Genomic DNA, 12771 nt, shown 5'->3' with positions numbered 1-12771 from the left:
ATGGATCAAATGTTTGTAACCTGAGCTGAACACTTCAAATTGCATTAAAGTTTCATCTCGGCAGCAAGGCCTTTTGCCATCTTTCAGTAACCCTGGTGCACTGGGAGATGCCAGGTGCTGGTTTTTTTGGAGCACAGGATGAGCACACAACGGCCAAGTAAGAGGGAGTAGGATGTTAAGGTTGCAGCTGGCAACTGTTCCTCTTTAAGGGACAAATGATTTGTTTAGCTTATTTTGTGAGTTTATCCTGGTTTTGGAGGCATGACGGAGCAGGTCCCTGCCCCAGCTCCATCCCCTGCAGCCCGAGGAAAGGAGTGAGGGTGCCCTGTCCAGCTGTGTCCCATGCTGTCAGCCCTCTCGTGCGTCCATACGTTTTGGTGCATACATACAGGATGGGAAGAGGCACCATGGGATGTGCCAGTCCCCGCCTCCTTGACCTTGGGGACGAGCTCCCAGGGCACCTCTCCCTGCCCCTTTCCTCCTCCAAGACAGGCAAGGAGGATGCTGTGCTCTGAAGCAGCTCACCACAGTCAGCTCCTGCCAGAAACAAGCCCAAGCCCGCCGGCTGCCGGGAGCATTGAAAACCTATGCATCTCTTAATAAGGTGCCGTTTGCATTTGGTTCTGTTTTACTTCCATGCTCCCCTCTGCGGCTGTTGTTTCTTTCCCCAGAACTGCTTCCCTCTGTGGCTGACAGCCTGCTGATCCCCACCGCCGGGAATGACAGACCGTTAGCAAAGGGGACACCGCTCAGTGTTATTAACGCAGCAGTGGGGTTTCCTGAGTACCAGAAAACAACAGGCTATTACAGAGATACAACCACACTTTTCACAGCTGGATCCAAGTGCACAGATGCAGCTACTGCGCTGTTGATGATAACAAACAGCCCTCCTGTTCGCAGCCCTCTGCATTGGCAAAAAGGAGATGTGTGTGGATGGGGACACCTACATCCATTCCTCTCCCTCTAGGCTCAGGCCCCGATTCTGCAAGGGCAGAGTTACTTGCAAAGTCAAGCTGTTGTTTAACCCTTTGGATCCTCCATACACCTCCACAGCTACCTTTCTCACAGATAAGGACTGGGAGTTATCAGGAATGCAACCAAAATGGCGTTTTCTGGGGTTGAGCAAGTTAGGAGATGGCACTGATTTAATAGAGGCTGAATACGCCACCATCGAAATCAGCGTGATGGTTCACCCTGTGACACGTCAGCTTGCCCCAGGTGACAGTAGCAAATTTTCTCGGATCAAGGGGGCTAAGAGACTTCACAATTCCCCATCCTGTGTGGTGCTGACCTCCTTGCACCTCTGGCTAATATCAGTAGCAAAGATAAATATTTAACCTTCCATAAATAAAGCAAAAATTAAAAAAAGTTTTAAATCCCGATTTAAAGCGTCCCTGGTGTTCCAGAGCTAGGGAACTACACAATCAGAGAAGTGTGAAACCTCAAAACTGAAGAACCTCCTTGGAAGACACGGATAACTTATCACAAAGTGTCTCCAGCCCCGGTTTAACACCCATCAAAGTAGAGGTCCTTCTCTGTAGGTGAAGTAAGAGCCGTGGAAAACGCCCCTGCCATCACCAGGGGTCAAATGAGTCCCTCTCGTCAGGCTGCCATGGCTCAGCCAAGTGGCAGTACCCCACATCTTGATGCTTTTGCTTCGCCTGGAGGAAGTGGAGGGAGATGTGGGACGAGCATCAGCACCGACATTCTGGACAGGTTGCTGAGGCCGCTCTGACGGCTGTTTTCTAAGACTGTCGCCAACCCAAATTTTGCAGCTATGTGCCACCACGTCCTTTTATGATGAAGTTCCTTCAAAGAATAACTCGCTTGCTTTAATCATGTTTGCTCTGAGATTTATGGCTTGATGCTTATTCACTGGCAGAGCCTCTCGACACGAAATGTCAGTAAGCCTGTTATAAATCGCTCCTGGCATTCCTGCTCTATCTTTTATTTGGCCAGGAGTATTTCTACCTGAAAGTGATAAATTCCTGCTATAACTGCTTTATGTGCTCCAGTAATTACACTACAGGGATGGTGGGGGCCGTTGTCTGTGGAGGTACACCCTCAGAAACAGCAGCCTCTAAGAAGTGGGAGACTGGGCTGAACCCTGAGGTGCTATAGGACACACAGGCTGAGAAAAAACCCACTCTTGAAACCCGAAGTAAACAAGTATCTCAGTCACACTGAAGCTGGTGACTGTGCGGAAGAGAGGTTAGTAAATTAGATTTTTAAAGTTGGGGCGGGAAGGCATCGGCATCGGGCAGGCGCCCTGTCTGGGCTGGGAGGCTGCCCTCAGCACCATAACGCCGCCGTGCCTGCCCACCCGTTTCAGGCCTTGTTTGCGTAGCAGGTGTTTATGCTGCATTAAGTATGTCTGTTATAGATAAACAGATACTGGAAAGCCGTATATAGACACATCCGGGTTTAGGTATTTGATCAATTTGACTGCTACTGACGTATCAACCCTGCCTCCCAGGTCGGCTGCCAGCCACCCCGCCACTTCCCTCAGACACCCTCTGAGGAGAGGACCCGCCCCTCCCCTGGCCCCGCCCGCCCCCCAAGCGCGGGAAGCGCGGCGGCCTCGGGGCGGGACGCGCGGTTCCCGGGGCGCGCATGCGTGCTGGCGGGCGCGCAGCCTGCGGCGCGTGCGCAGTGGTGGCGGGCGGGGGATTTGGAGCGGCGGCGGCGCCGGTACCGAGCGATGAGGGAGGTGCTGCGCGGCCGCTCGGGCAACCGGCTGGCCCCGGAGGGCCAGCCCCGCACCGCTGCCCCCATGGCGCCGCCCGGGCCCCCCTGGGCCCGCACCCTGGCCGCGCTGGGGCAGCTGGAGAGGGCGCTGAGCTGCTCCCGCTGGTAACGTGCTTCCCCCTCCCCTCCTTGCCGTTGCGTCCCGGCTGCCGCAGGCGAGCGGGGCCGCCGCCGCCGTGCTCTTAAGGCTGCGTGTGTTAACACTGCCGCGTTTTTCCTTCCTCTGCCCACAGCGCCGGCGTCCTGCGGCAGCCCGTGTCCCTGGGGCAGTGCGGGCACGTCTTCTGCCTGTAAGTACGGCGGGGCTCGGCCCCCCCGCCTCCCTCCCCCGGCCGCCGGCGCTTTGCAGAGCGCCCCGAGGCCTCGGCCGGGCCGCCCTCCTGGCTGCCATGCGTTGGAGAGGGGGCTGGCGCCCCGGGGGCTTTCTGGCTGGAGGGCTGGGTGGGAGAGGAAGGTGGGAGCTGCGGTTCCCTTGTGGCCCGACTCACCGCGCCTGGCTTGCCAGAGCGAAAGCCAAGCTTTCTGCGTGCTGCTTTAGGCTTCTGGGTGCTGGCCAGGTGCGAAGGGAGCAGGCAGTCTCGTGGAGGGGGGGGCCGCACTCCTAGTGAGGTAGAAGGTGGAAATGGCTTGCCGTCTTGTTGTCATCTCCAGCTCCGTCTTCCCTTCAAAATAAACAAAAAAGAGCAGCCTGTAAAGATGCTTCCCGCTTCCAAGGGGTTTTTGCTCTGCCTGGGGGGATTGGGTGCTGCTTGTCACTGCTTTGGCCTTCTGCTGTTTAATGGCTTTGTTCCTTCAGATCTGCTGCTGTGACTGTTCCTGTATTCATGTCCATCTGAATATGTTGGGCTAGCATGAGTACCTCTACTTCTAGTTTGTCAAGTAATCTGGGTGTTTAAAAAAAACTGAATTAAGTTAAAAACATCCTGCTAACAAGGCAGTTCCGAGGAGGTGGTAGTCGCTTGGCCTGTCTTAGCACAACTCACTGCATTGTGGTACAGGCAGAGTCTGAAATACTGGTGTCCCAGAATCTGGGGAAGGTGGTAGACAGGTAGAGCCTTCTGGCTGTCCTGTATGTCATTGTTTTTCACGGCATGCAAAAGCAAACACTGAGAGTTAAACGGTCAGTCATATATCTTGGCAGTTTCTCTGCACAGCACAGATATGAGCTGTCCATTACTTGCTACGGTGGAGAGGATAGATGCTTTCTAAGCTTGGCTTGTAAGCCAGTCTAGATATTCCATCTCTTGTTAATACTGTAGTCATTGTCAGGAAAAGCAGAGGAAAACCCTCTCTCCCTCATGGCTATATATTCACTCCCTGTCTTCAGCTGTACCTTACTAATGGGAACTTAAAGTGTTGAAGGCTTGTTGAAGAGTAAAATACTAGAAAAAGTTTTTCTTGCTTTTTTAAGGAGTAACTGATTATGGGACAGATGCCCTCAGCGTTTCTTTCCCCCAGTATGGATGTGTTAAGAGTCACAAATTACTTCTACCCAGACATGTGGGTTCTTTCCCAGCTTTGGCCGTTAATTGCTGTAGAAGATTATGCCGTCTGAAGGAATTTTTTGTTGTTTGCTCCATGTTTACTACCTGTCTACAGAGTACCTGGTAAAATGACACCCAGAAGCTTGTCCAGGTTATAAGTATGTTCCTATCTATCTTATAAAATGTTTTCCTTTTCCTCAGGTATAGTGTGGATTGCTGAAGGATAGTGTACGGATGTCTTGGTAAAAACTGTTTAGTTGTTGGGTATCTAAGGCCTTGTAGTTTTATTGTGGATAACCCTGTTTTCTTCTAGGTGATCATTTTAAACACCCACTGTTTCCTGAGGTATTATTAAAGAAAAATTTTCAAGACATCAGAGGATATGCTGGAAGGAGTAGCTAGGAGGAGTTTAAAGTACTCATTAGCAGCTATTTCTTATGCCAGAAAAAGTTTATTTGCTATTATCCAAGTTATTGTTATACTTGATCTTTCCTCGTTCATATGCCTGACCTTTTAGTCATCAATTTAATGTGTCCTTTGATGACTAAATCTTGGATAGCAGCTGGTTTTTTAAATGAACCTAAGGAAATTTTATATTAATTTGTTGAAGTAAGTTTGGTAGGGCATGGATTGAGTCTGCAGCATTCTGACGTGAAGTGATGCTGATCCATTGCTAAAGACAGACATTGCCCTGGAAGGAGTGGGGTGAATGGCTGGAGCTGGCTTCTGATATATGAATTGAAGTATGTCAAACTAACGAATGCAATAATTAGGTCACACATAATGTAACTGGTTCTCCCTCAGCATGGGTGTTATAGGCAGGGATATTAACATCAGTTTCTGCGTTTTTTTTCTTAGTAACTCTACTAAGTTAGTTACAGTCATTATCCATTAACTATAAAAAACCAACAGCTAGAAGTAATTAGGAAATGTCATGGTATAAAAGTCATTCTGCATTTTCTTTGCACTGCCTTTTATGGACATTGGAGACCTGAGGCCGACTTTGCTAGAGAACCAGGCCTGGCTGGTTCTTATCTTTGCTCCAAGTGATTTGTCAATGTCTTCTAGAATATGTCAGAGCCAAGAATTGTACTTCAGTCTCCTGATCATGGCAGTGTCTCAACCGCGAGTTCAGAGCAGGCTGTTTAAAGCACAAAACACACCTAGCAGCAATTTTTACATACCACATTTCCTGTCTTGGAATTAACTGAAGGCGTGATGATACTTGTGTGGTGCTTGAGGGAGGGATGCCAGTGCAGAGAACAGAACTGAAAATAACTCCACTTAAGGAAAGTGGTGGTAGTTATAATTCTGGTATTGTTAACTGTGACGTTACTACTTTTGGGGTGTATGACTGTCAGCTTCCAAGCTGACTATATGTTTAGAATCTAGATGCTTTGACTTTGATCATCATCTTCAGGTAGCAGTGCCTTGATGTTACTTGCGTTCTCTTCCTCTGAATGTTTAACATGATCTGCTCACATTTAATTTTATACCTTTGGCTAGACTTGTGCTTGCTATATGGTGGTAAAGTAACGGAGACTTTTGAAATTAATGTGGTCTTGGGTATGTGAAATTATAACGTATTTAATAGGACAGGCTGGAGTTGAGAAGTAACAATGACCCTTGAATGTTGCACTTCAGATGGCAAATCATAAGGCTAATGAAATCACTGGACTAATCAAATGAATAAAAGATTTTAGGCTCTCATGGGGAGAGTAGTATTACTAAGAAGCTACAAGGGTTAAATGACATTTACTGAGTAAATCTGTCCCCCCACCCCATCTTGATCATCTCCTGATATAAATCCTCTGAAAGTGAGAAGTGATGGAATACTCTGAACACCTGCAGATCCTCAAGAGACTTCTTATGGAAAAGTCTTCAGATGTGAAACTTCACGATGTCAAGAAAACGTTAAGTAGGAAAAAATGGAAATGATAGTTTACGATGGGCTGTCTGTAACTTCTTTAAAAACTTAAGACTGCAGAAGAATAGCCCTACCTATAGCTGAGATGTAAAAGAATGTGTAGTTTTAACTGTTCGATCCTAATTGTTAACTGGTGACAAACAGCAGCAGTGCTTTAGCATACCTTGAAAATTTGGATCAGCTTGTGATTTTTATGGGAGTCACAAGATAACATGTCTTTCATGACAGTGTTCTGACAAGGCTCTGGACTTAGCTTTCTTAATTATGGCTTGTCACTTTTCATGATAAATATACCCTCTCCTGCATTTGTCACTTAACTCGCATGGGCTTTACAGTAGTGGTTTGTCAATGCTAAAATAAGAGATTCCTGCTGAGCATTTGGCTGTGAAAAGGTTGATAATGAGTACAGTAGATAACATGCTGGGTAATGGATTTTTACGTTTGACTTCCAGATCTTGCCTGGGTGACTGTGTTGGCACAGAATGCCCAGTGTGCCACATGCCAGCCTGGGTGCAAGATGTACAGATACACCGGCAACTAGATAACATGATTCAGCTTTGCAGCAAACTGCAGCATCTGCTGGGTGTGGACACCTCAGGTAAGAGCAAACCTGGGTCTCTGACAGTGTTGAGGCCAGACCGCTCGGTTTCATTTCACAGGCTTTATAGCGAACGAGTAGTGCAGCCCTGTTTAAGATTCTGAAAGGTTTTTCTGAATCATGTTTGGAAAATTTGATTTGAAGAGAACTGTCTGTATGGATTGCTCATTCTTTGAATCTGTTTTACTAAAAAATCTGCATGAGCAGGTTAGTCCATAATTCATTAGAATCTGTCTTCCAAAATTAGACAAAAGTGAGATTCCCAAGTCATGTAGCAGTTGCACAAACCAGGGGCACAAGTTGTCATATCTTGTGCTCTTAGGGGAGCACAAATGTGTAATGTTCTGCAGTGTACACTTCTTTAGGGGGGCCCTGTTAAAAGATTAATGCATATATTCTTTTGGCTCTTGTGTGTTTGTGCACCAAGGCATGCATGCAGTCCATGTAATTTTTAGTTTAGGGTTTCTGGAAAAAAATTGTGTCCCTTTCCTAAAAGGGGAAGGAGGCAAGTCTTAACTCATTTATTTTCTGGTCCCTAACAATCAGCTAGTCTGCTACAATGGAATTTTGTCATTGCTGACTGTGCTAGAAGATTGCAGAGATTGTATACTGGGAATTCATCTCTCTATCAAATTTTAGGCTGATTGTCAAAGTAGAAAAAAATGAAGTGAAATAAGCGTAGGTGAATGTATGTCTGTTCTGCAAGCTCAGAGAAGAGCATTTTATGTATTGCTAAGTTTTAGAAAACATTCATTTAGCTGTCAGATACAGAAAAGGTAATTCTTCCTTCGTTGTTGCTTCCTAATATGTTTATCTAAATTAAAGATTTCTTTTTAGAAGTTTAATCCCATCAGCACCTTCATGTTTTGGGGGTAGCTTTTTATTGACATCAAAATGCATTTAAGTGAGGAGGCTGGAAGCCTATGTCCAACTGTAATGGAATACATTTTATATAGATATAAAATTCCATGGTGGTTAAATCTTCTGAAGCATAGAAAATACAGATGATAGCTTAAATAGGATTTGAAGGTAACGTTTTAAGTGGTGAAGGTTTCTAAAACATAGTTGCAAGAGAATCTGAGAGGAGGTATTTGTGATGCTATAAACAAACCATTTAAAATACAACATGGTAGTATCATTGATGCGGCTTAGATGTTTTGGAGAACTCTTGCAGATGGATTAACTCTTAAAAATTGGTCTGATGATTAACTGTACTAGAAGTTGAATAATATATTTAATCCCATAATTCTTCTAAAATAAAGTTTGCGTGGGGTGGCTAAACAGCAGAACAAGATGGGATTCTTATTGTTCCTTGTTCTGACTTAAAGGCAGACACAAAACTGAAGTTTACAAGAGTGTTTTATTTGGAGCTAAACTTATGAACTGATGCTGGAGATTTACTTTCCATCGCTGTGAAGTCTTTGCAGCGTACTAAGGATTAATGGCCTTTTGGATGCTTCATACTGAGGTTAAGGGAAGAACCTCCTGAGTTGGTAGTAGTTCACGGTCAGGAATGATTTGGATACATAAGTGAGCATGCTTTAATAACAGCCAATTACGTGTTGTGCTATGGCAAATTACAGAATGCTGTAGCTCTATGAATCTTGAGAGCAGAACCTTTAGGATGTTTCGGTCTCTGGAAAATTGTCATGTCCCATAGATATGTCTTGAACTTTATAGAAAACGAAATATGTTTGGATTTAGAGAATCATGGCCTCTCTTGTTAAGGGGCTGCTTCCACATTCTTATGGCACTGTACTTCTGACGTGTTCCTGTCAACAATATTTTCTTTTTTGTTAGAAGGTCAGAAATTGTATTTTATGTTCCGGTAAAGGAAATGGACAGAAAAATCAATCTTTCTGTGGAGGAAAGGATGAGAGGCAGTTGAAAAAAGGAATATTGCCGTATATTTTTTTATATATCTCTTTTACGTATTTGTTTTGTATGCTTTGTTTTGAGACGGTTGTGGCCTGTTTGAGGTCCTTGTTGACACTGAAAATGCAAAAGCATCATACTATGCATTTTTTAATCTACGACAAACCTAGTGAATGCAGTAAGTTGTGTGTCTTGTCTTGAAAAAACCCACAGAACTACTGCGGCTGAAAAAGATATGGTTAAACTCATGTGTTGAATGTTTCAAGCGTAAAAATCCCTGTACCCTGATGTTCCACAGTAGATATGAGAGGGATCTCACTTTGTACTCCATTGGGTTGAGAACAGCTTTTTGCCAAACAGCATGTGCGTTCTAAGAAGCAGCAGCAAGTAATTCAGGAAAGACTACACAGAACAGCTAATGCTTCCTTTTTTAACTTAAAGGGAATCGCAGCAAATGACACTACAGAATAGTACTGGAGCAACTGAAGGGGAATTGGCAAATTATGAACCTGAAACTGGCTAGAAAATGCAAACTGTAGGTAGCAAATGCTAAGTCTCAAAATGAATTCACTTGTTCGAGCTGTTATATCTTTAGTCTGTGGCAAGGTGAGGAGAGCTGTCTGACCTTTTCACTGCCAGGCATCGTATCTTTACGAGGGTAAGGGGAAGCTATCTGGCTAGCAGGCTTCATAGGTGGGATGTCTGCACCTCAAAATCAGTAGCTCTAATGTTGCGGAGTTCAAGACATCTTGAGAATTGGAGTTGGTGGGATGATAGGCTTCATAGGTGGGTAATTAGTAAGAACTTGTTGAATCACGAGTAGGGTACTAGAGTTGAAAAAGGTTGATTTACAGTAATCATTTTGAAAGTGAATTTCTAAATACTTCAGCAGATTTTTCTGTTATGTTCTTTTAAAAAGAAGAGATTGTCATAAATTTTCATGGCAACCATTTATAGATGATTTTACTTTATTGTTTGTAACATGATCTGCTTTACTCTAACACAGTCAAACGAAGCCTTCCTCCTCCCTTCTCATATGGAGCTAGACCTTTTTGGACAAATCTTCCTAAGATCACGTTGGTGCTGGTAGGCTGCAGGAGAGATTGACTTTTGATTAGCCTTTATAGTGTCATAACTTAGTCTCACATTTACTGATGTGGAGGGAAAGATGTTGAACTCCTGTTGTAACAGATTACATTGCATTTCATGGATGCTATGACATTTTTCATAATAGCTAAAGATGAGTTTTGAATAGCTGGAATTTCTCCCCTCCACCCCCCCCCCCCACCCCCCATACCCCGCTGAATACTTAACTTGCAAAATAATCATTCTTCAGTGAAGGCACTAATGTTGCACAGATGGTACCAAAGCACTTCCCTTTGATTTTTAATAAGGGACTAGTTTGTCAAAGAGATTTCTCAACTTCTGTTCTGAAACCCATAATAGAGAATAATTTGAAAGGCACACAATGTGCATCATTATATTCCTTTGATGCAGATTAATGATAGCTAAACCACATTTTCTAATTGCTCCTTTTTTTTGCTGCTCTAGCCTGTTATTGCACTACAGCAGAACTCGGAGATGTAGTGCTCCAGTTGCAAGGCACTGTGTATCTACTAATATTTTTGTCTACTCTCAACCCTTTTAACACTTAAGAAATTCAGCTCCGTTAAATGTTAGCATTCAGAAACTTGTACTTGTGTGCAAATAAGTCTAATTTACAAAGAAATCAGTCAATACATTATGTATATGAATGTTACATTTAATAGGTAATGGAGAGTAGATTTACTGCCTTATCAGCTGATTCTAATACTGTTGTGGATACTCTTTACACTATTGCAAGTGCTTAAAACTTAGAATTACTATGGCATGCTTTACTGATTTACCTTGTCTCAATGCATCTCCAAAGACTTCGGGAGAAAGTCTTATGTATTAAAAAGACAATTAAATCTCAATCATACGTAGTATTTTTTTCAGGCTCTGGCTTCCAACTTGGAGACAGCAAAGAATTCCTTTGGATCGATTTTTCGATAAGCAATTTTCTCTGAAGGTAGTTTAAGCAAATGCACTTAGCTGTCAGATAATACCCTCTTAATATAAATTAACGTTTACACATTAGACCATAAGAACTTCCTTTCAGCTTCTTAGCATTGTGTGTCTTCTCCCGCTCATAGCTCTGGGTCCAGCAAAAAACTAGGTTGTCAGGGAGGGTAGATTGGCCATTTGTCCTTATTACTTCTGCTCCCTACCTCGTACACTTTGAAAATGGTGGAAAGGGGCAGCAGAGTCTAAGAGTAACATTTTTTGCAGATGCTATGCAGAACTGATCAGGTAAAGCTGATATTGGCTACAGAGCATTCCAAAGGATGAAGTTATTGAAGAATATCTGAGACACAGCACTCGCCCTGGCAGACATTGCAGTTTCTTCTCCAGTAGGCTATGGATGTGTCCTGGGTGTGCACAGCTGGCCTCCCTGTGACAGATCTCTTTCACTGTATGCATGGCCTTGTAATCATGTTCCACAAGTACCTCCCTGTTCTATGCAACATCCTCTTTTTACACCTGAAGTAGTTGTATATGAGGAAAAATAATCCTGGAAAACTATTTGGTGTATTTTTAGCAGGTTTTCAATTATCTGACTAGTAAGTCACTGGTGAGCAACCAGTAATGTACAGATCGGTTTTAAAACCCTTGTGGTTGACTTTTCACAAGCTTTCTTGCTGCCAGAAGTGGTACATCCATAGCTTCCCATGTAAATACTTAATTGCGTTATGCTGCTTTAGATCATAGTTCTGAAGGACAGTGTATTTGATTTAATTTGTTGCTTGGACTTTGAAGTCTTATTGTGCTGTACACATCAAAAAGAATTCTGGCCATCACAAAGTTGTCACACAAATTACTTTTGCAAGCTAATTTTATTCTTGCTCTTTACTTGGAGATGACTGATAGTTCTAGCAAGGTAAATATTTTAGAAAGAAATCTGCTAGTTGTGTAAATAGTGAAGGCAAGACAAATAGTAACTGTTTTATTTTGCATCTGTTTGCAATCAAGCTCCTTTTTTAGACCTTATTGTTAGAATGAAATTGGATATGATATCTTTCTGAAGGCTAGCTAGTTACAAGATTTCAGTCTCAACCTCAGTGGGTTTTTTCCTGTTAGCACCAAGCCCAGCCCTACAGGAAAAGCAAATAGCTGCATTTCTGTACTTGATTATTATCTTGGGCTACCTAAATGATTGATTAACTAACCTCAGGCTGTATTCTTAAAGACAGTTTTGGTCTAATGCCTTACATACTTCTCTAGCTAAATATCGTAACGTCTAGCATATTTTAATTCAAGGGCTAAATAGGGTAATTTAAATCAAGATTAAGAAAAACATTTAACCTTGAGATATTGCTTTAAAAGAAACCTAATTGTCTATTTTGGTGTTGAATTACTAGCTATACAGTTCTGTTTTAAGTGAAGTTTCAGGGTGGTGGGTTGTTTTTTTGTGGTTAAGAGACTGGGACTAGTTTGTGTGCTATCTGTTGAGTTTATCACAGCTTGCTGTGGGAAACAGGCTATAGTTAACTAACACCAAAAATAGAAAGTATGGAGAAAACAAATTATCTATAGAAAGTTAAAGCACCGAAGTAAAGGTGAAAGCAATACATTGTTGCACTGTCTGTGTCTTTTCATAACCAAGACTGTATAGTATTTCAAGAATGTTTTTTTAAAAAACTACTGATCTTGTATCTTAGTTCTGTTTAAAAATAATAATCATAATACTCATCTTACTAGGCAAAATTTTGTGATTGATTACTATAAATCACAAAGACTTTTGCAAATGGTAGTCCCTGAGGTTGGAGGCAACAGAAAAAATGAGCTGTATGTTCACTTTGGAGGACTTATCCAAGTAACCTAAAATAACTTAGGTTTTCAAGAGAATCTGTAAAAGAAAAAAAAAAAAAAAAAGATAATAATAATACAAAAAAAATCTGTTATTCCTTTGCATTTTAAGAGTTGTTGCCAAATTAAATTGGTGTGTAACTTAGAGGTCACTTTATGCTCCTTAATTTATTCTTAAGCCACGGAGGACACCATTTATAGCCCTCATTCTCAACTGTTATTTCATGCATTGGGAGTACAGGATATTCCTC

The 12771-nt window shown here is 42.9% G+C and overlaps 1 protein-coding gene across 3 annotated transcripts in view; it reads left to right on the top strand.

Moving 5' to 3' along the window:
* Positions 1-2668: 2668 nt before the first annotated feature.
* The window catches only part of BARD1 (BRCA1 associated RING domain 1), a 44711-nt gene continuing 34608 nt past the window's right edge, over positions 2669-12771 (top strand). For 2 of the 3 annotated variants that reach the window (XM_037397733.1, XM_037397731.1), the window contains exons 1-3: positions 2669-2853; positions 2982-3038; positions 6612-6757. In XM_037397733.1, the coding sequence (XP_037253630.1) occupies positions 2702-2853; positions 2982-3038; positions 6612-6757 (355 nt within the window). In that variant the 5' untranslated portion in view covers positions 2669-2701. The remainder of the gene's footprint in view (positions 2854-2981; positions 3039-6611; positions 6758-12771) is intronic. The other variant, XM_037397732.1, reaches the window with a different exon arrangement.

The sequence above is a fragment of the Falco rusticolus genome, chromosome 8 (genome assembly GCF_015220075.1).
Source record: "Falco rusticolus isolate bFalRus1 chromosome 8, bFalRus1.pri, whole genome shotgun sequence".
In the NCBI taxonomy this organism is placed as follows: Eukaryota; Metazoa; Chordata; class Aves; order Falconiformes; family Falconidae; genus Falco; species Falco rusticolus.
This window is presented reverse-complemented; position numbering and strand designations above follow the sequence as displayed.